The 24,028-nt window shown below is 45.7% G+C and overlaps 1 protein-coding gene across 1 annotated transcript in view; it reads right to left on the bottom strand.

The window, feature by feature from the left end:
- The window catches only part of TTLL11 (tubulin tyrosine ligase like 11), a 242,034-nt gene that overhangs the window by 128,780 nt on the left and 89,226 nt on the right, over positions 1-24,028 (bottom strand). The window contains exons 4-6 of the mRNA XM_061200992.1: positions 20,361-20,936; positions 8,639-8,734; positions 7,778-7,893 (exon numbers count right to left, since the gene is read on the bottom strand). Of these exons, the coding sequence (XP_061056975.1) occupies positions 7,778-7,893; positions 8,639-8,734; positions 20,361-20,936 (788 nt within the window). The remainder of the gene's footprint in view (positions 1-7,777; positions 7,894-8,638; positions 8,735-20,360; positions 20,937-24,028) is intronic.

Genomic DNA, 24,028 nt, shown 5'->3' with positions numbered 1-24,028 from the left:
TAAAAAAAGATCGAATATCAGTAATTTCCTATGATTCCACCTCATTCTTGGTTCAGCCTGCCTTCTTCTGAACTTCTAGCATGTTCCCAGTCTGGGACTCACGACTGCATACGAATAATTTTCTGTCTGGTTCTGTTCTGTCTTGTGGCACGTGTAGATCTTGCTTTAAGCTGGTGTTCTCTGCCCACTGGCTTACATTTTATTCATTACGGTTTTGAAGATTATTGAATACGAATTAGTCACCTAGCTGGCCACAGAGCCCTCACAGGAGATGATCAATCACTCCTGAGCACCCACTCGTGTTCAGTGATTGAAGCTAAAGGGATGAGTCCCTGCCTTAAAGTTTGGGCAAAGGCACAAACCCAACCCGATAAGGATAATGCCTTGTGTGTGCACGTCTCCTTAGTGTGCTAAATACCTTCTCATCCACTCTCTCAAGGCAAGAGCTAGACACACCTGGCTTTAAATCCCAGTCTGTTGCTTGTAACTGGTGTGGTCTTGGGCCTGTCACTCAACCTCTCCAGGCCTCAGTGTCCTCTTAAAACAGAAGTCGTAATAGCGCCTAGTGCATATGGCTGTTGTGAGGACAAAATGGGAATAAAGGTAAACACCACTTTGCCATACACAGTAAGCACTCAACAAACAGTCCCTTGTGAAAGAGGCAGAGCAGCTACTGTTATTGCCTTTTCTTCTCTTGTTTTGTTTGTTTGAGGTTGTTTGCTTTTGGTTTTTTTCCGATGAGGAAACTGGGCTCAGGGAAGTATACTGACTTATCTGAGGCCAAGTAGAACTGGTATCAAAACCTTGATCCTAAGCCCAGACCGCAGTGCCTCCTTCCAAAAAGCCAACAACGCCTCATTTAAAAGCACATGAACAGTTAAGGCTCACTGGAGCAACTCATGAGGAAATTTCCAAACACATTTGCTCCCCCATCACTACCTGGAATAACTCTGGAAGGGCCCACGCAGAATTCCGCTCTGCCGTTTCCCCAAAATGCTGACTGACTGGCCATATGCTCATCTCAGTTCCCATCTGCTCTGTGCCCTGGTGAGAGGGGGAACCGGCCTGCCTGCCTGCGGAGGGGCCCTGCTCCAGTCTGATGGTCCCTGAAACGACACTCTCACATCAGCTCAGGAAATCCGCCTTCCCCGTAAGTCTAGGAAATCGTTCCTGCTCAACAAACCGCATGCAAAAGAGGCTTTTACTGGTTACTTCTGGCTTAACGCTTAAACGTTTTCGAATGGAAGAGAGCTGTCTGGTTTTACTTCGTGCACATAAAATAATGCGTGTATCATTAGTCATTTCCTGTCTGTTCTTATGTGAAAATGCACACATTTTTCTAGTTTGCTGACTGCCATCTGAAATGTGAAGCCTTTCCGGGTACGGCGGGTGTGATGTATCCCGAAGCCACGACACCCCAACCCCGGGCAAATCGCTCTAGCTCCCTGGAGCCTCTAATGATAATAGGACTGTTGGGTTCTTAACTTTTGGAAAATATGATGAAATTTCTGACCTTTTCTCCAGGAAAAATACACATAGACATAAGATTTTGTGTCGTTTCAGGGATCACAGGCAGCCCGAGGGCCTTCACGTTTTCAACTCAGGTTGAAGACGAGCTTTGATTTACTCCAGGCCACCCACCTCTGGCCTCTGGGTCTTCATCTACATCCCCATTGGCACCTTCTCTCCAATAATCCACTTCATGCACCTGTCTCAGCAGCTGACTCATCTCCTCACGTTTCCCCGACAGAGCCCCGTGCCTTTGTGTCCTCCGCCAGGGGAATCCTTCCATCCATTTGCCTGTTCCGAATATTACTCATCCTTTAAACCTCAGGCCCAGTGCCACTCCTCCTTGTCAGTTTTCTGGGTTTTTTTTTTTAACTCTTCTCATCAGGGAATAATCTTTCCCTTGTTACTTTGTCTTTACGTCTAGGGCACCTTGTACTTTCTACCCCGTAGATATTATGTGTGGGTCTTGCCTCCATTACAGGCCTGTGAGCTAATTCACTTCTGTAGTCTTCTCCCTGGCACACAGTAAGTGCTCAATAAATGCTCTAAATAATCAGTATCTGTAATGCTGGCATGGTGTAAAATGAAACCCAAATGAATACGCAAATATTCATCTCTCTGTGACCCAGACTCCTTCCTGATTTATGTGAAATCTTCAGAGGTGCTTGGGGTCAGGGTGTGCTCATCTGTAGCGTTTTGCCACAAAGAAATCATTAGGGGTCAACGAAGCCCCAGAATTTCAACAAAATGTCAGCTGTGCACACGTGGATGAGCCATTCCATCCACGGGGTGGTCGGATGATTCTCCTGAAAGAATGCCTGTTTCCAGAAGAATACTCCAGAAAGTAAGAAAGATGATGTTCTACATTCACAAAGGCATGTTTAGTCTAGATAGTTTAGGAACCCCTCTTCTCTATCGTTGAGGGTATTTCAGTAGGACATACTGCCAATTTAAGGGGCAGAGATCTGGGCTTGGAGACCTCTAATTAATGTGTTTTTGATATTCTTCCTCAGGACAGGACAGAGTTACATTCCTTGGTCAAACTATAAGCCCCCAGCGGTGAAATCGAACCACTGGGAGATTTCTTGATCTCTGTTCTCTTAGAATGTTTTGCCTTTATCCTAGATTCTATGTAGAATCAACCTAATTTGAGGATTCACCTAATGTACTGGTTCTGAACATGGCACAAGATCCAAGGGATACACTTGGAGTCAAGATCAGAGTGAAGCCTGAGCTCCCAGTGAAGCCTTCAGAGGACAAATGTCTCTGAATTAAGGCCAAAGCTGTCCCGGCAGGCTGACTCCATCCTTCACATAGACCTGGTTGTCATGGCGATAGGAGGGAAGGGAAACTGGGAGAGGACCATGGACCAGTGCTGTGGGAAAAGGGGCTTCTGTGCCTTACATAAGTCATGTTCCAAGTGTACACTTTTGAATAAGAGGCAAGCAGTCTACCCCCCAGCTCCCAGGCACTGCGTGGCATCAAGAAAATCCTCTCAGATTACTCCAAGCCTATCCCTGGCTTTATTTATAATACTCCGGGTCCTAAAGGATTATGATTCCTGAGAAAGGAAGGTGGTTACCAGAAACATCTACAGGAAGAGGAGCAAAATACTAGTAAAATGGCTCCCCCGGGGGTAAACCGACCTTCCAAAAACTAATCAATTGATGGAATAATCACCTTGTTTGTAAAATAATTGAGGAATGCAATTTATTCACTTCTGCTTCTGATAGAAGTGTTTACAAAGAAAGGTTTGGGCTACCCAAATACCTTGAGAAAAGAGGAAATTTTCTGTTGATTTCCCTGATTTCCTCCTTCAGCAAATGACCCACCTTGTTCATCTTAGTTTTGTCTTGTACGATTCAGACGGGCAGAATCATTACGTACACAACTCAAATAGGCTGCTTCAGGAGCTGGTGACTTATGTGTCACCATCAGCATAACTTTAAAGCAGCCTGATGGACCACATGGTGACCCTAAGAACTAGCATTTGTCTAATCCTCTCAGATGTCCTGAGGGTCTCTCATATGTGTCATTTCATATAATGCCCGTGACAGTCCAGCCAAGGAGATCCCTTGATCCCCATTTCAAAGATGAGATCAGAGAATAAAGCGACTTGGCCAAGCTCATAGTGCAATGATCAGAGATTAAGGACTTCAACCCAGACCTGGCTGATGCCAAGTCCAGTGCCTTGTCAGGACACACGCTTCTCCTCTGCCTGGGATGCTTGGGAGGGACGTTCTTGAACCAGGGAGCTGGCTGGCATGATGGTTTCTAAGGTCCCTTCCAATTCTAATAGTCTGTGCTTCTATCAATAAAATGAGGGGGTTGGATTAAACCAGAGGTTTTAGAAACTTCTTGTAGCAGAAAAGATCCTTTCCTCTCAAAGGAAATCTCTAGAATGCCAAAACATAACATAGGTCATCCCAGCTCCCCTCTGGTTGAAAAAGAAATGACTTCCACCCAAATGTCCATCAAGTGAGAAATGGATAATAAAATGTGGTATATCCATAGAATGGAATATTATTTTGCCATAAAAAGGAACAAAATACTGATACATGCTACCACATGGGTGAACCTCAAAAACATGGTAAGTGAAAGAAGCCAGACACAAAAAACTCCATTTACATGAAGTATCCAGAATAGGTAAATCCAGAGACAGAAAGTAGGCTGGTAGAGGTGGGGATGGGGAATGATTGCTTAATGGATACAGGGTTTCCTTTTGGGGTGACAAAACATTTTGGAGCTAGAAAGCGGTGATGGTTACACAACATTATGAACGTACTAGATGCCACTTTTATACGGCTAATTTTATATTGTGTGAATTTTACCTCCATACGTGTGTGTAGAGATATATGATGGTTCTAGAATCCTCCCCTTTTAGCCTCCCCCTTCCCCTGTCCCTGCCGTGCCTCCAAAGAACCCTAGTATGTAAATCAATAGAGTCACCAGATATTACAAAAGGTCATCATAGTTCAAAACAGCTCTCATATGACAGCTATTTTATTCCTTCAGGGGCCAAATGTATTTTCTCTTAACCCAAAAAATAAATTTGCCTGGGCCAGTGACATCATGCTACTTGGAAACAAAACTTTCCACTGGCAGCCAGCTCCACTGTCAAGTCTAGGCCACAGTGATCTAACAGCTTTGGTTTTAGGATATGTCGTTGGTTCTAAACTCGAAAGTCTGCTTTAAGTATACTAGAAAAGATCATGGTAACCAAGCATTAGTTTTTGCCTGTTCAAATTCTAGTAGATAATTTTATTGTTGAGTAGTAAACTAAGCATTATTAAGTCCCTACTATATAGTAAAAGTCTTTCACATTGTTTCATTTAAATGTCATTATTTCCATTTTATAGAAAAGGATACTGGGGCTCAGAATAGCTCTGTACATCCGCAAGGTCAGGATTTGAATCTCAGTCTCTTCAGCTCAAGAGAAAGTTCTATCAACTATGGCAAGATGGGTCTCAGCAGGGTTGCTAGTTCCTCTCCCCATGGAAGGCATGAGACTGTTCCACCAAGGGACTGACCCCAGCCTACCTGCCCTTCCGGGGTGTGTGAAGATGCAGGACGCACGGACACACGTGTCTGGTGCCCTTCCAAGGCCCCCCACCTCTGCACCTTCCCCGAGCGGTTTAGAGATATGAGGAGTTCAGGACATCTATCTACCTTTTTTCTTTAGTCTGTGCAGGAAAAGTGAAAGCCCACTTCCACAGTCTTGCTGACAAAGCGTACTCAGGAAAGAACTGATGAAGGACACATCAGACCCTCTTTTGCTAAGGAGTTGAAGGGGAAGGCTAGGATACCATTTGTTTTTAACTGTTTACGTTGGATCCTATTCAAACACAAGAAACTCCAGCTTCTAAAGTTAACTGCCAGCCTAGAAGTCCATGTGACATCATTTCCTGCAGGTGGAGTGACCTGCAGCCAGGCTGGAACACACAATTCAGGACTACAACACTGTACATTATCTGTGGGCACAAATATGGCACTTTTCCAAGTTATACTGAAACACTTCTAAGAGTTGAGAATAATTTCAGCCTTTTTGTCTGTATGGTAAAGTTATCAAAATGATAATAATAATTCTTTACATAAAAATTCACTTTACAGATTACAAAATTCTTTCATGGACAATCATTGCTGGGTTTTTTTTAAAAAATGGTATAACTAAGGAAAAATATCAGTAAATGACAATTAGCTATTAACATACACCCTCCTATTGTAGGTAAGAAAAGGGTGAGGTGAAAGCGTTTTTCTATTAAAATTGAAGTCAGGTTCTTGAAGCTCTAACTGTTCCTGATTATCAATAAAAAACAAAAAAAGTCGATGCTTTTTAAATTAAAAATGAGCTGCTGCTACTTATGACTTGATAAGTCGTAAAATGCCTTTCCCATCCTTCCCAATGGTCCTGGGCCCATTTAAATTGCTTTTAAATTTTAGATCTGCAGCTCATATGGAGCATACCGAATGCCAGGTGTTGGTGAAGAAAAACAACTAGAACCAGAAAAAGAAAGCTAATCATTTGTTGAGGCCATCTAATGTGAAAAATACAGTAGTACCCTTATCTCTCTTCCTGGCTTTGGTGGCAGAGGTTAAGAAACCTCAGGCCACACAATGGCCTTTGAACTTGTTCCCACCAAAGGAATCAGAAGGCTGTGTCAAGGTCATCCTTAAAAGTATCCCCCTGGGCCATACTGGCGTGGATAGCCACCAAAATCTCCCCGCAGTGCAATACGGTCTCTCAAGACCTAACCTCTACTGGTGAGATCAATAACAATCAGAGGGTAGATTTTTGAGAAATGAGTTATATCACAATGAATCTGACCAAACTGCAATTAATCCACTGCTTTTCCTTAGGGATGGCTAAAAATAGCAGCTGCATGCGTGTATGAGTAGACCCATTATCCAGCTGCCAGGAGCTGCTCTGAGGATTCTGCAGACCTGACATGCCACCACTTTGAAGCCCTAGTCGGTGGAGGCAGGATCGGCCCACGTGACTCACAGGTGAGCGTTCTCAGCGAGTCTTGCTGGCAATGGATCTGTGCCTCACACAGCAAAGAAGGCGCTGGAAGAGAACTCAGCCGAGCAGGCACCATCCAGCCTGACTCAGAATATGCCAAATGCTCCTCTGAGTGACGTTTCCTGTAGGGCAGCGGCTCTCAACCTTGGCCGCATGATAGAATCACCTAGGGAACCTAAACTATTTCTGTGGCCAGGCCTCCAGCCCAGGCTAATTAAAAGCATCTCTAGATGTGTGGGTGCTTGCACTGGTATTTATGAAAGCTCTCCAGATGGTTCTAATGTGCGGCCAAGGGGAGAAGCGCTACTGCAGGGTGATTCTAACAATATGTGGGCTTGAGCCCAGCTGGTGAGGGGCTGCAGTAGAGGAACCTGCAAAACGCCACTTGCTTAGGGAAGTCAGCATTCCTCGCGTTCCTGAACCATGGCTGACAAGTGCTTTACTTGTCTGGGAACATTTGAGTCAACCTGATGTGTCGGGGGTACCAGGAGTGCTGTTTGGATTGCCTGTCTTTGATTTCTCTGCCTAAAAGAGGCACAATGATATTCACTCAACACTTACTTTGTGAAAGCCAGGAATTTGGTAACAAAACAAAGCAAACAAAATACCCAAGTGAAATGTCATTCATTTCAGGGGTGATTCCATGGAGGGAGGGGCAGGGCACATACTCCCATCAATATCCCAGTGTAACATCCACAGGGTGGGTAGGATGGAGAAGAATTATAACTGTTGCAAATATTACAGAACTGCCACAAGTTCAATAATTGGTTCTGCAGGTTTTGAAACAAAAAGCTTATATCGCAAGAATGTAAACATCATGAAGAAAATTAAAAGGAAGCGATCCTTACCACGTCCAAGTTACCTGTGGCCCTCTCCTCTGGCATTCTGTACTCTCTCCCTGTGCTTGAGGATTTCACAGAGAAACACCAGGTGGGCAATGGTGAGTGAGGGGAGATGCTATCACTGGGGGAGAGTGGGTTTTTAGAGAAGACTTTCCAGACTCAGATAACAATCGGCTAGAAATTCATCCGCTGAACCCCAAGTGTCGGATTCATGTTGTAGGTCTCCATCTCCTGACTTTGAGTCACTATATTTGGAGGCTGATATTCATAGATGAAACTATGATTTATTAGACTGCTTAAGGTATAAATCTCACTCTCAATGTTAACATGTTTTAAGAACTTAACTTACCTGCTTAGGACACAGGAAGCAGAGTTGATAGAAATAAATGATATAAAAAATACTTACCGGTTCTCTCTTTTCTTCTTAAATGGGTCCATGAGACGCAGTGTGTCTCTGATGACGGCCACTTTCACTTCTTCATCGACAAGGCTGGGGACATTCTCAAACACCCCTGGAGAGAGCTTGAAGGGCAAGGATTCCATGTTACCGTGGAGAGAGTGATTCAGCACCAACTGACCACCAGCACAAGGCCCAGTGGTTGTACTGTTAGAATTCTCTAAAGGCTCCCTTTATTCTACCTGGAAAATGTCAGTTTCCTTTTACAAATCAACAAAGTACATGAAGGGGAAAAAACAGCACTATGTATTTCTCATTATCAGAATGATACGTGCTCGTTGTAGAAAAATTGGAAAGATGGCAGAGAGGAAGAAAATTAAAAGAATCCATATAATCCCCCCAAAACCCAGTATTAATAGTTGGTGTATTTCCTTCCAGTCTTTTTTATGCATTCGTAAGTGGCGGGGGGAACGGGGGGAGAAAAAGATAACCACTGTTAAATGTACTATTTATCTTAGTGATTCAAGCATGTCGACATGGCTAAATCATATTCGTAGAATTTCAATTAGTTCATCTCCTGAGGCTAACTAATTAGTTCATGTCAAAACTGATGGAAAGGCTCAGCTGCTTCTACATTTGCAGATCTTAAGAAGTGGAGAATGGCATGCTGGGAAGTTACCATAGGTCGGGTGGATCTTATATTAATAGACAATGTTCAGAGCTCAACAAAACTGAAATCATGTAGGCTTGAACAGAACTTCGCTGGGCAAATCTGAGAATGTCGAATCTCATTTAGCCAAGGGAGCAACAGGAGAGTGGGAACATTCAGTTGGATGGTAATATATTCAATGAGATACTCAAAATACTTACTTCTTGCTCGTGTTCGATTCTCATGCTGGGGTTTGCATTTACTTCAAGTAGTATAGGCTTCAGATTTTTCATGAGAAGAATGTCAAAGCCTAAAATCTGGGGCAGTATAAACATAATTCAGAATTACTCCCTTTAGCTACAGTGTCTTTGCAGGAAATCGAGTATGGTATTAGGGGAATCAAGGTGAAAATTAATTCCAACCCCACCCCCAGCCTGGGGCTTGACCCTGGCTTCTCTCGTCCACAGGCCCTCTTCCTCTAGATGTACTTGTCGGGCCAAATGGACAGCAGAAAATTTTATAGGGGCCTTGGTAATGGGATGAGGTCCCACGGTTCACTTCAGCACCATCGGTGTCGTCTGAAGTGCGGTGGTAAGATGATGACCTCTTTCTTCTTTAACAGGTTTTTTATTATGTAAAGGATCAGTAGTAGTCCATCAATTTCTCCCTCTCCTTCTGTTCTCCTCTATTAAGTTGCTTCTTAGCTAGATCTCTACAAAACCCAAGGCTATCTTTCTTAACCTCAGGTATATATCAGCATCACTTAAGGACCCCTTTCAAAACCACTGCTCGTCCCCAGCCCACACCTATGAGTCAGAAACTTCCAGAGTGGAACGCAGGCAAATGTATTTTCAATAACAAATCCCCTGGGTAATTCTGATATACCCTCCTACCTAAGAGGAAGGGAATATTTATTAGGCGCCCACTAGGCGCCAATTATGATAAAATGCACCAATTCTTCAGAATCTCGTTTAATCCTCATGACAGCATATTTGACGTAGGGATCGTGCTCTCCATTTCACAGAACCAGAAACTGAGTCTCGGAGAGGCCAGTGGATTTCCTGAGACTGCCTCTCTAGTAAGTGACAGAGCTGGACTTCACACCCAAGCAGAACTGGCTACATAGTTTGTGGGACCCGGTGTAAGATGAAAATGCAGGGTCTGTTGTTCAAAAAGTATTAACAATTTCATGATGGTGAAACAGCATTAAACCAAGCGTGGAGGCCTTTGGAGTGTGGGAGCCTGAGTGCACAGCCCACACGCCCATGCAGCCAGCCTGCATCCAAGGCTAAGTCCAGCATCATTTGCCAGCCGTCTGCTCTTGAATCTGGCAGGCTGCTGCCTCAGGTGAGGCTTTGTCTTCTGGCCTCTTTCAGTTCCTCACAGGCCCCATGATCAGGGTAAGCCACCCTGTGTATCTCATTGCCTCTGCTTGAAACAACCCTTTATCGAGATAACATCTCCTCACCCTTGAGACTGCAGGTACTAATTGGATTCAGACTCGGACTATAAGGCCACCAGATTCTTGGGAGGACTCTCGTTATGTCTCTAGGAGATAATAAGGTAGAAAGCTCCTAATGTGAGTGATATAATCCCAAAGTTCCCAAAACTAATGTGGAGAATAAAGGAAAGAAAAAAGATATAGCTGCGTCTCCTCCTCTGTGGACTCAAGAAGAAAAGATGAGGGAAAATCCACTTACTTGTCTATATAGAACATGCACTAGTTAAATGATAATTATTAAACTGTAGCTTCGTCCTTATTAATGAAATCAGAGCCCGAATGACCATTTCGGGGGGTAATTCAAGATGAGGTTATTCTTCAGTAAAGGGCAATAAGGATGAAAAGTTGGGAAAAGTCATCCTCACTCTATTTTTCTTTCCCTGGTCATAAGAAGAAAGGAATGGAAATGCAGTAGAAAATGTTACATGTATTATAGATCCGCTTAATAATATATGACAAGTGGATATGAGTGATGAGGCCTTTAAGAAACTCTGGTGACATCATCAGTCTAACTTCAGACCTGGCCTGAGACACGTGATGCTGATGAGGCTACAGAGAATGGAGGGCTGCAGTTTATCATCCTGAGTCATTGACGCTTACTTTTTGCTACATTAGAAGTTTGGACTTGTACTTTCTCAGCCTTGGGGTCTCTTCTCAGCTCAGTGCACAGTGGTTTTATGCATGCACAGCTATAGGAAAGCTGGAGAAGGGGAGTGGCAAAACTTCATCAGCCACAGGGACCTGCACACAGCAGTAGCATAATATTTTCCAGAACCTAAACTTTGGTGCGGGTAGTTGAATGTGTTGGGTCTTGTACAGGAATGCTTTGGAGCCAGATTTGGGCTTCAATCCCAGCTTGGTCTCTCACACTAGCTAGACAGTTCTAAGCCCCAGTTTCCTCATCTATAAAATGGGAATAGGAATAATACTTACCTTAGTTCATTCATTCATAAAATACTGACTGCCTCCTATGTCCCAGAAACTATTCTAGCTTCTGGAAATAAAGGAGTGGACTGGACAAAGTCCCTGCCCTCATGGAGCTTACACTCTAGTCGGGGAGACAGGAGCAAGTAAAGTTAATGTGATGTAAAATATCTTGCACAGTACCTGATGCATAGTAAGTATTTAATGAAAGTCATCTTTATATTTTTTCACAAGTTCAAGGAAAGAGGAACTTTTCTTCAAAAGTTCAATGAAATGTGGAGCACCAATGGATCTCAAGAAACAGAATCACAGAACCAGGAGGAGCTTAGGGTTGATATTATCATAAGATCCCAGAATGTCAGAGCTGGCAGAAAATCAGGAATTTATTTGGTTCAGAGTTTTTCAAAATGAGGTTCTTTTTTGGGAAGCACTGGGGAGGCCGGATCATACCAACTTTTACCTTTTTTGCATCCTGGGGTTCCCAGGGGAAAAACATATATATTTTTTTAAAAACTACTAATTTAGTCTAGCACCCAATTTGCAGACTAGAAACCTGCAGCTTAGAAATGGGAAAACCTCTCTCCAGTTTGGTGGCAGAGCAGGAAATGTCAAATGGAGAAAGAGAACTTTTCAATTATGTGATACTCTCCACCCCTCCAAGTAATTCAGTCAGCAATTATGTGTTGCTACTTGAGGGGTGCCCTGGGGATTTAAAGATATCTGCCTTTCATCCCTTACCTCTAGAGGCTTCCAAAGCAAGTTGGGGAGAAAAGGGCCCTGAGCCATTAATTGTAAACTCATGCAAAGGCTCCAAACTACATTTCAATGAGAGGGGATTCCCTCCTGAGCCCCAGAACTACACATCCATCTGCATCCAGAGTATTCCCAGCTGGGAGGTCCCAGACTCCTCAAATTCAACATATCCAAACTCACTATCTGTGGTCAGCAGCTTCTAAGATGGTCCCAATGATACCATCTCCTGGTATTCATACCCTTATGTAATCCCCTCTCCTTGAGTGTGGGCTGCACTTAGTGACTTGTTTCTAACGAACAAAATAGGGCAGAAATGATGGCATATCACTTCTGATATTAGGTTATGAAAAGACTGTGGCTTGCATCTTGGGATGCATTCTCTTACTCTCTCGTTTGCTCACTCAGAGGGAAGCCAGCTGCCATGTTGTAACCTGCCCTGTGGAGAGGCTGAGATGGCAAGGAGCTGATGTCCCAGCCAACAGCCATGTGAGTGAGTTGGGGAGGGGATCTTTCCCCAGTAGCCTTGACATGACTGCAGTCTGGACAACATGTTAATTGTAGCCTGTGAGGGACTTTGTGCCAGCAGCAGTCAGCCAACATTTCTCCTTCCTCCTTTACATCTAGCTGCTCACCAACTCTGTACATTCTACCTTCTAAAGAGCTTTCTAGATCTGGCCCATCCCTTGTTGCTCCTAGTCTAGATCAAGCCTGCACCATCTTTCACCTGGACTACTTTAATACCTTCCCCATTAGTTTCCCTGCTCTCAAACTCGCCCCTCTAATTCACCTGGCACAAGGGGCTGCCAGGGAAATTTTTATAAAAGGCAAATAAAATATTAGCACTCATCTGCCTAAAAATCCCTGCTTACAGAAGGAAGTCCAAGTTCCAGAACATGTCCTGCAAATTCCTCTATGACCAGAGTCTGTCTCAGACTCTAGCTTTATTTTCTCCCACTCACTGCTGCACATCTTGGGCTCTAATTGTGCTAAACTATTGGTAGCTCTAGGATGCTTTACTGCTCTCTGCCTTTGTGCTCTTCTACTTGAAAGACAACTTTATTTATCAAATATTTACTGAGCACCTACGAAACCCTAGGTACTATTCTAGGCACTGGGGATCAAACAGCAAATAAGACAAGGTATGTCTTAACTCCTGCCCTCTTAGAGCTTACATTCTAGGAGAGAGACCACAAGCAAGTGAATAATTAAAACAAGGTAAGAACATAGAGTGTGATACAGTGGATGGAGGGGAGAGTTTGGTGGTCAGGGAAGGTCTTTCTAAGAAGGTGACGTTTGTCATCCCATTTTCTTCTGGTTTGCACAGTTTCTGGTGAGAACTTTTTGGTTATTCTTTGTTCCTCTGAACATAATTTGTCTCTCTAGCTGCTTTTAAGATTTTCTTATCATCACTGATTTGATTATGATAAGCCTTGGTGTGTGTGTGCACACGTTTGTGTGTGTGGCCATTTCTTCAAATAGTCTTCTGTATCTTCCTTGTCTCTTCTGCTCAGGGAACTCCAATTACACATATGTTAGACCATCGATATTGTACCATAGGTAACTCAGGGTCTGTTCATTTATTTTTCCTGTCACTTTGCTCTCTCTGTTTCATTTTGAATAAATTCTATTGCTATGTCTTCAAGTTCGCTGATCATTTCTTCTACAGTATCTAATCTGCTGTTAATCCTGTCCAGTGAAATTTTCATTACAGATATTTTCTTCCATTTGGTTCCTAGAAGTTCCATTTGGTTCTTTTTTAATAGCTCCATTTCTCTCTACATTAAGCTCATATTTACTTTAAATTTTTGTACATAGTTGTAATAGCTGTTTTAACATCTTTTTCCTACTAGTTTCATTATTTCTAATATTTATGGGTCTGTTTCTATGGATTTTCTCCTTAGGTATGGGTTACCTTTTCCTGCCTTGTGGAATATCTAGTGGGTTTTTATTGGAAGCTGGACATTTAATGCTCAGTGTCTGGATTTTGTCTTCTTTTAAAAAGTGCTAGGTTTTTAGACAGTCAATTATTTGCAGATTATTTTGATACCTTCAAGGCCTATTATTCAAGCTTTACTAGGTTGGGCCTAGAGTAACTTTCATTCCAGGGAAGCTTCAGTCCATTAAGGCAGAACTTCTCTGGAGTCTCCATTGAATGTGTCCAGTAACCACCAAGCACTCTCCACACTGACTCTTTGGAGCTTGAACATCTCCCTGCTCTGTGTGAGCTCTGGAAGTAGTTCAGCTTCTCAGATCCCTGGTCATTCTTTGCTCAGCTTTGTGGATTAACCCTCCACACATGAATGGCCCAGCACTTGGCAAAGATGCACAGGGATCCCACGCAGGTTCCTGGAGCTCTTTTCCTGGTTGGGTCCCTACATTTCAGAATTCTGCCCACAGAATTCCAGCCACCTCGGCATTCCTGAACTTTGATCTCCATTTCCTCAATTCACTGATATCACAAGGCTCTGTTTAGGTGCCCCCCTTGCCCGTCTTCTGGAGATTGCCTCCAGAAAGAAAGCTGAGGCAACCGGAGACACATCTTGGCTTTTTCCCCCCTTTCCTCGGGGATCACAATGCATAGCTATGTGTTGTCCAAAATCTGAAAACACTTATTTCATGTATTTTGTGTGTTGTTCTAGTTGTTTTGTAAAGAAGGCTAAGTCCAGTCTTTGTTACTCCATCATGACCAGAAGCAAAAGACTTGGCAGGTGACGTATGAACAGGGACTGAATGAAGTGAGCAAATAAGTTATTTGAAGAGATGAGGAAGAGCCTTCCAGGCAGGAGGAATGGCGAGAACAAAGGCCACTTCTGACAAACAGCAAGGAGTAGCAAGAGGGAGATAGGAGATGAGGTCAGATAGAATGACAAGGGACATATCAGGCAGCATCTTGTAGGCCATGGTAAGGAGCCAGGATTTTAAGTGCAACGAGAAAGCCATTGGAGAGTTTACACAGGGAAGTAATTTGATCTGACATGTTTTAAAAGAATCACTTTGGCTACAGTGAGAAAAATAGGTTACAAGCAGCAAGGGTGGGAAAAAGAACACCAATTAGGAGGCTACTGCAGTGATACAAGTACAAGGTGATGGCTGCCTAGACTGGGATGGAAGCAGGGGAGTTGGTTAGAAGTGGTTACATTTAGGATGCATTTTAAAGTATATCTGCAAGAGTTGCTTATGGATTAAATGTGGGAAGGAGGAGAAAAGAAGAAATAAAGACCGGGGGCTGGGGGGGCGTGGTTTAGTCTGAGTAACTGAATGCTTTTCCTTTACTAAAATAGGAAAGACAGTGGGAGAGTAAGTTTGGAAGGGAAATCAAGAGTTTGATTTTGGACAGGTCAAGTGTGAGATGCCCACCAGAAATCCAAGTAGAAAATTAAAGTGGGCAGTTGGATAGACCAGTGTGGAACTCAAGCAGAAGTCAAGACAGGAGATACAAATATAGGAGTCACCAGCACAGAGCTGGTACTTAAAGCCATGGGGCTAGAAGAGATCATTTAGGGAGCGATTGTAGACAAGAGGAGAGGAGCTGGAGTCCCCGGGATCGCCTTCACTGGCAGGCGCAGAAGAAGGGGCTGAGAAGTGGCAGCCAGTGAGATAGGAGGGAAACCAGGAGGGTGTGGTGTCGCTCACTTTTTTCTGCTTGGCAAATTCTTCTCCATGCCTTAAGCTCCAGCTTACGCATCTCCTCTCTGGGAAGCCTTCCTTGACTGGGTTAACTGGCAAAGTTAACTGCTCCCTTTTCTGTGCTCTCCCTGCATCCTGTACGTGCCCCCGTATAGCATTTATTACTCCCACGTGGCAGTCTCCCCCACTACACTGTGCACCTCTTAGGGACAGACTGCATCTTGTCCATAACCACATGTCCCACAGCTAGCTCAGGGCTTGTCTCAGTGGGTGACCAGCAAATGTGTCTAAAAGAAGACAAAAGCGTAAATGTCAGAAGTGGTAAAGGAAGGTTTTACAGAGAAGGTGGGATTTGAGCAGCACCTTGTCAGCACTGAATTTCAAAAAGGAGGGAGAAGAGGAGAGAGCATGGCAGGCCAAGGCAGAACTAACAGGCAGAACTGGGGAAACACCAGTGATGTCCAAGAGACAGGAATCAGCTCTGTTTGGCAGGTTCGCGGGGCTCAGGGAGGACGGGGAAGCGAGGCTGGGGCCAGGCTGAGAGGCAACCAGTGCCAGGACTTGTTTCTCAAACTGTGGTCCTTGGAATACCGGCGTTCCATTAAGTTGGAAATGTGAATATTTCATGGTTTCCCCATAAGTTCAAGGCACTTCTTCACAGACCAGTTTGAGAACGATTGTTGTTACAGATAACGAACAATGTAATAATAATTATCATTCATTAAGGGATTCCTACCGGCTGGGTACTGTTCCACACAGCTTTCTCTCATTCAGTCTCACAATAACTGTGAGGCCGGTCCAAATACAATATTGTCTCTATTTGCAGATAAGGAAACTGAGGCAGAGAAAGGTTAACTTGCCAAGCTCTCCAGCTAGAGTTGCTGGAAGGAGGAGCTGGGGTTAGCTCAAACCCAGGGCATGCGAGAACAAAACCCAAGCCGGTGCGTGAGCCTCCGCACCGGTGCGTGAGCAACCGTGAGCCGGATGCTCCTTCGCCTCCTTCCTGTGGGGTGTCTGGGGCTGACGGGGAGGGAGGAGATCAAAAGAGCAAAGAAGGAAAAGGAGAAGCACCTCAGCCTTTAGGGAAGGTGCCTCCTCCCGACACTAAAGGGAAAGGATCACGGCCAAGGAGAGAAGTGGACCCAGAGCTAAAGGAAGACAGAAACCGAGCGATGAAATTGGGATAGAATGTCCACGAAAGCTGAGCTAGAAACCTTTCCCCTGTGTGTGCATTTCTGCCACGTGAATCATCTACACCCAGACGGACCTGGCTCTTTAAGCCAGGGTCACAGAGCTGCCCTCAAGAAGACTGACAGGGGGATATCTTGCTGGCGCTGCCTGGGCAATGACAGGGGGACAGGCCAGAATGACAGGGCAGCCACGTTCCTAGGCAACAGATTACAGGAAACCTGCCCACAGCCTGGCTGCGCCAGCCCCTGCTCTGGGCCATCACAATTTCCCAAGTAGTTATTGCGGCTGTGATTGGAAAGGGGTCACGGTCACATGTTTAAGATAAATGTAATTTTCTTGGCTTTGAGTGTATGTCCAGGAATGCTACAATATGGGCCAGGCCCAGGCTACAAGCAAAACGGGCATCCATGACAAAGAAACAATTCATTATGTATGCACAGAACATTAGAGTTCACAAAGCGCCTCATCATCTTTATCTTGTGTGAGTCACACAGCAACTCTGTGAGGTAGGTGAGGAAACTGAGGCACAGAGAAGTTAAGTGACTAATATAAAATCACACAGCAAGGCAATGGCAGACCATACGTTGTCCCTAAGTCTTTGGGTTCCAAGTTAGTTCAGGTGCTTGAGACCCAAACTAACAAGTGTCTTAACAAGTGATAAGACTAAAGAAAGCAAGAGAGGAATCCAAGGAGAAAAAGATACTACTTTCTCAATTACTATGAATCTGAAATATACGATAAAACAGATTTTAAACATCTAATGCTTTATACCTTCGCCTTCATTACTTCACACTACTCCAAAGAAGGCAGGTAGGAAAGTGTGTGTAGGGGATTCACAGAGAAAGAAACAGAGGCTCAGGGTGGTGAAGAAACGTGCCCAAGGTCCCACCGCTGGGAAGAGGACGAGATCCCCCTGGAGGGTTACTTCCGGCCCTGTGCTCCTCTCCTGACCCCAGGCCTGGCAGCACTTAGTGTGGTCAAGCAGTGGAAAACGGTCACAGGGCTGTGGTTCCATTTGCTAGACGTGATCTGTCCAAACCAGTGGCTCCCTCCCTGTCTGCCCTCCAGTTGGGCCGCTGGTTCCACCCATGGCCGCCCCATGCCGTCTGTCCACAGCAAGACAAGCAGCAAAACCACCGCGCTGGCCCTCCACCCTGCACCCTCGCTATGCCAGGGCTCTGTGGCTTGGCCACGCATGCCGGCCCACATGATACTCCTGGAATAGCTGTCACTGTCGAACAGATGTGACCACACAGTCCCCCGGGATGACCCCTGGATGCCTCCACGTTGCAACTCTCTCCTTCGCCCTAACCTTCTGATGGTTCAAGCCAGGACTTGTTTTCTCTGGTCCTTGCCTCTAAGCTCTGCCCACTTCCCCTTTCTAAGGCCCTAAGCCACCTGCCTGATGGCTGAGCTAGACATCCTGCCTGGGAACGAGAACCTGGAGCCAAGTGCCTAAGGACAGATCTCTGGATGACAAGTAGCCCTTCCTGGGACTGATCACTGCCTGAATTCCCCCTGCAAAGGCTTCTGCCAGCCCGCCTGAAAATCCCGCTGACGGTGTCCAGCCGCCCAGGTCACCTCTCTGGATCTGGGGCCGCACCTTGGGACCAGCCTCCTCTTCTGCTGCAGAAGGAACACCCCACCCATCAGAGACGCTGCCCCACTGCCTCCCCTTCCTTCCACGCTACCCGTTTCTCTCCTGCCACAGCCTTAGGTAGAGGACCAGAAACAACTCAAATGCTCATTGACAGAAGAACTGATGAACCCAGTGTGCGTATTTACAATGGAAGACCCAGCAGTGCAAATGAAACAGCACCAACGACCCACCTCAACACAGAGCGGAAAAGAAGGTCGCAGAAGACTATGGACTTGATCGTAGTATTTTTATAAAGCTCAAAAACAAGCAAAGCAAAACAATATACTGCTTAGGGATACATTCACGTATAAAAAAAGGATTTTTTTAAGCAAGGAAATGATAAACATAAAATTCGGGACCATGATTACCTCGGGGTGAGAAATGGGATGGGGGAGAAGCACAGTAATTGGGGATCTTGGGTTGGGAGGTGGGCTGGGGATGATGATTTGGTGGTTTTGCTTTGTAGCTTACATACATGTTCCATGTATTCTTTCTTACATACTAACTGCTACAAAATAACTTTAAAGATTGGATGGAGAGGGTTCCAGAGGTGTTCCTTCGTACCATCTGTTCCCTATTCCGATTTATCTGGTGGCAGGAAACTGTGTGCCTACCAAGCGCCTGGACGCCGAGTCCCCCGCCACCACCTTTATGGCCAAAGGATCTGGAAGAATGCACCACCCCCATTCCCATCTCCTCCCCGCCCGCACACTGGCTTCGTCCTCTACCATCACCCTGTCCCATCACCCCACGGGTCAGTAAGTGCAATGGACACTTTCCGTTCGGGTCTGACGTGACATCTCAGCAGCGTTTGCCATGGCTGACCCCCGCGTGCTTCCTCTCCAAGCATTTAGGCTGCTTCCTCTCCTGACATCCCTTCTATAGCTCAAGCCACTTCTTCTTGGCCTCCGTTGCTGCCCCCCTTCCCCCTGCCTGTCCCTTACTTGAATGGCAGTGCTCATGGGGGTCTTCCTGGCCTCTTCTCACCCTGTGGCCGCTCAGGGCTCAGTGACCATCTGAACCCAGATGTTCCCAATCTCTCTCCTGCCCAGATCTCTCTCTCCCGAACTCCAGGCCCAGATGCCCAATGTCCACCCAACCTCCCCACCTGGATGTCACGCAGGTCCTTCAAAGGCATGTTCAAGGCCAACTCCTGACACCCCTGCCACTACAAGCTGGTCCCCCGCCGGTGGCTCCTCTCCATCCACCCAAGCGCCTAAGCCTGGGAGTTGGTCTGGGTTCTCCCCACTCCCCCCCCGCCACCATCTCTCCACTGTCCCCCAGCCCCAGCCAATCACCAAGTCTGGCCATTCTACCTCTTCAATGGCTCTCAAATCTATTCTCTCCAACTCCACCAAGCCCTTCCCAATCCAAGCCAGCATCCTCTCTCGCTCGTAGGAAGGCAGTCGGCTCACCAGTTCCCCCCTCCACCCCGCTCCCAGTCTCCCCACAATCCACTCTCCACCCTGCGGCCAGTTTGTTCTTTGCAACACACAAACCTGAGTGCATCGGTGCTAGCACCCTCCTGTGGCCCCTACTGCCCGTAGCTTTCCACGACAGACCTCCCACCTATCTCTCCCACCTTATCTTCCTCATCTCCCTCCATATCTCTGCCTCAAACCCCACCCTCCAGCCATACTCACCTCTAGGGCTGCACACACCTCTCCCCTAGGACGCTGCCGTCTCCCCAGCCCTAGCCAGCCTCGCCCGCTCCATCTAACTCTTACTCCAGCTTCTTAACTGCTGCTGCTTCTGGGAGGTCTTCCCAGCCACCCTCATTCCCGCTCAGAAAATGTTAGACGGTCCCCCAATCTCACAGCGACCGGTACATTTCCCACTCTATTCTAGCACTTGTGACACTTTATACGAATTGCTTTTTAACTTATTTGTCTCCCACGATAGCAGACTCTCTGCATCAGCCAGCAGGGACCTGAGTTACTGCCTTGAACGGTGCCTGGCCCCTACTAAGCAGGTGGTAAAAATTGCTAGAAGAAAGAATGAACAAATGAACGGGAGGCACTGCGTTTTCCATATACCTCGTTTGACTCTTACAAGCATCCTTTAAGGGAGGTACTCTTGGTCCCATTTTACAGGTAGGAAAATGGAAGTAACTTGCTCCAAATTACACAGCCAGCAAATAGAAAGCAGGAAGTTGGATCCTGGTTTCACACCAAAGCCCATGGCAGCAACAACCCCTCCATCCCTCTGGCCATCCCACCCCCATCCCTCAATCCCACACGAGGCCAGGGAGCCCTCGAAAGGCCCCCATCAAGGTCAAGAATTCAGGCTGGGAACTGGCGATGGTTACCTGGAAGCACGTGGGCCCCGGCCTCCCTGCGGGGATATCCGACTGGTAGAACACTCTGAGCTCTGGAGTCAGGGCAATGACAGTCTTAATCACCAAGGAGATGATATCAGACCAGACCTTCTTGATGTCAACACCCTTGGAAGACAACCTACAAAGAATGCTAGAGAAAGTCCTTTTGCTGCCTGTGCTAGCACTGTCCGAATGGACAAAGTTACCACTATGGATGTTCAGTGAATAGTTGGTCAAATGCATAAAGATGTGGTGCAGGTTTCTGGGGTGCGGCTCCTGATAGGGCTCTGTACAAAACCGCGAGAGTCCGTCTTTGGCTACATAAATCTCTAAGGGCTCTAAGGACTTTAGTAGGACATACAGACGGATATCAAACTTGAGCTTGTCGATAAGGAGAGGTTTGCAGATGTACTCCTGGACCACCGCCGGCCTGCTCTGGAGGGTCCCTGCCAGGCGGATGTCACTGGGGTCTTTAATGAGGTAGATTCCGTCACCCTGACAACCACTATCAGGTTTCACAATAAAAGTGGGCTTCCAGGAGGGGTCCCCATCTTTCACCGTTCGAACCTGGGGGGGAGAAAAAGGATGGTTAGCACTGTATTCTTGTCCTCTCTGGTCCCTCGAGACACAGCAGGACGTCGTCAAATGTTTGGTGAATGAGCGAGAAAAACAGGCCCCACCTATGTGAGGACTCACTCAGCACCTACCAGGGAGGTAAAAACTGTACTAGGCACTGAGACAGTGACCTAAAAACTGCCCCCGATCTTGTGCCCCAGAGTCCAGCGGATTTTCAGTCACAGGACCTGGGTTTGAATGCCAGGTCTTTGCCGGTTATTAGCTCTAACCCTGAGCGAGTCATTTAACTGATGACGGTATAGTGATGGTGATGATGATACTCTAGCACTATCTATGATGCCTACCGTGTGTGGGGACTACAGGAGGCACTTTACATAAGTCATTTCATCTAACCCTCACAGAACATACGGTTGTTCCCTTTTCATGGTACAGGAAACCGAGACGGTACCGTACCTGTGAAGAACACAGGCCTGGGAGTCAGACTGCCTGGGCTCATATCCTGGCCCTGCTACTTACTGTGTGACCTTGGGCAAGTTACTTATCTGTGCCTTCCTCATCTGTGAAATAGGAGAAAGATTGTTCTGAGGATTAAATGAGATAATAAATGCAAAGGGCGAAGCCCACAGAACCTGACACATGAAAGGCAGCCATAAAGCCTGGCTGGTGCTATTTTTTAAAGATGAAGTAACTTGCCGGTAGACCAAGGGGCAGATCTTGGAGTGGAATCTAGATCGAGGGCTCTGAAGTGCCTGCGCCCTCCTCTGTACTTCCATGTCTCAGTCTCCTCGTTTTAAAAATGGGGATATAAAAACCTTTCCTCCCTGGGTCACTGTAAAGAGGAAATCAACTGAAATGTGCACAGGGCAGAACACAATATTACACAGATCGGCTGCACGGGAGCTGTTAGCTTACCATCTATATCTCTCATTAAGTTCATCATGACTCAGCCAATCCTTTAATCTGTGGAGATCTTTTGAAACTGGATTCTGTCATCCTAAGATTTGCTCTCCTCCTAGCTCCAGGTCAGCAGGACACCCACATAATTATCCTGGGCACTTGACCAGTGCAGGTAGTCTGGATCTGCGGGTCTGCATCACTCACACACACCCAGTTGCCCCGGACGCTTGTCCTGGGGGACAAGCTGGAGGAAATTTAAAGGTGAAATGGAAAGAGGGAGCGGCTCTCTCTGCAGCTTCTGGTATGAAAGAGCCCCTGAACAAGCTTTCCTTCCTTTCTGAACCCTAACTCAGAGCGGTGCCGGCTTGCCCCAGACCTGGACTCGACCGGATACGCACCTTTGCTGCGTATGCCCAACCCAGGACAACTGTGTTCTGGGTTTTACTTATCTCTCTGACCAGCCTATATTTCTAAGTGAAGCTTTTGCCAATTCCTTGGGCACTATCAGTTACTCCGGGCTTGTAAAAGATCTTTAACAATGGAGAAACACTTAAAGCTTTAATAATGGTCCACACCAATTGTTTCCCCTTGTCAGCAGGATTCAAGAATGGAACTTCACAGGAGATCAATGCCAGCCTCCCAGGGCCCTCCACGGAGCCTTCTTTGCGACAATGACCTTGATGCTTATGTAGTTATTTAATATTCATCCGAAGCATTCATACATTTGGCCCTTTACAGTAAATATAAACATACTGGAGAAATGGCAGTTACGGATCAGGAAGTGAAAAATGTCAAGTTTGCACTAATGGGTAATTTTTCCCTCTGGAAAGCTTTTGCTATGCTGAAGATACTAACAGTTCAATATATTATTGGCTGCAATATTTTCTCCTTTGAATTCAGTGCATATGCCTTAAATAAATTAAACTGCATGGTCAATAGTCTCTGTCGTTCGTTGCATTACTGAATATTTTTTCTGCTCTTTGCCGGAGTAGAACCATACAAATCAAGGTTATTAATACTAATAGAATCATTGAATTTTTAGAAGTGGAAGGATCCTCAGAGATCAATGGCATCTAATCCTCTCATAATTCAAACAGGGAAGCTGAGGCTCAGAGAGGTGACATAACTTGCCTTGGGTTCCCTAACTGGCTAGTGGGATGGTTAGGATGAGAACTGAAGTCTTTTGACCTCACGGCAGGTCCTCTGTGCCATCTTTACCTCTGCTAAGGTAAAATTAAAGGTTTCTTTTCCCTGAATACTGTAGGAAAGATTCTCTAACATAGCAGACAGTATCTGAGCTCTGGCCTCAGTCTGAACAGTTTGGCCCCAGAGCATGGCCTTCTTGGAACGGTAAATGTAGATCCTGAGCTTGCCAGGCCTGCCTCAATTCCAGATCTTCTGTCTGGGTTCCTGGCTTGGTCTACTACAGGCACCATTTATGGGAAAGCTTCATAGCTGTTCTGCATGTGGTTCCCAAAGCCACCAGACCCTTCAGCAACTTCTATTTTCAAAAGAGAAAAAAAAAATTCCAGAATTCACATTCACTTTCCTCTGAGGTTTTACTCAAGGGTGACCCCTCCTCATGGGCCAGAATCTAAAGATAGTCTATATAACTAGGCCGCAGCCCCAGAAATTCTGATTTTCTAGATCTGGGATGAGACCTGGGCATGTGTATTTGGGAAAAAGCATGACAGGTAATTCTGATGTTCACTCCGTTTGAGAATCGCTGGACTAACGTGAATTAAATAAAAATACAATCTGGGCCCAACACATTGAATGAAGTTTTATGCATTAACGTTAGCCTGAATGTGAGGAAGACTTGCAATTGGGTTACAGCTGATGGTATCGCCAGTTTCACCCAAACATACTCTTGTGAAATGAGATGATGTGAAATTCATCATCTTATAACTGTATGCACGGATAGCTGAGAGAGATGCAAAGAGGATGCAATGACCTGATTGCCAGGCACTCATCGGCCCTGTTGAAAATTTTTATGTCTTTTACTGCCCCCTAGTGGATATTTAAGAAATGTGACTGGGAAAGACCCCCACTCAAAATTCGACTCTTCTTAGCAGTAAGATACTCTATTAAGATGTTAAAATATGATATTTGTCTTTCTCTGTCTGACTTATATGTGGAATCTAAAAAAAAGCTACAAATGAACTTATCTACAAAATAGAAATAGA

The sequence above is a fragment of the Eubalaena glacialis genome, chromosome 9 (genome assembly GCF_028564815.1).
Source record: "Eubalaena glacialis isolate mEubGla1 chromosome 9, mEubGla1.1.hap2.+ XY, whole genome shotgun sequence".
In the NCBI taxonomy this organism is placed as follows: Eukaryota; Metazoa; Chordata; class Mammalia; order Artiodactyla; family Balaenidae; genus Eubalaena; species Eubalaena glacialis.
This window is presented reverse-complemented; position numbering and strand designations above follow the sequence as displayed.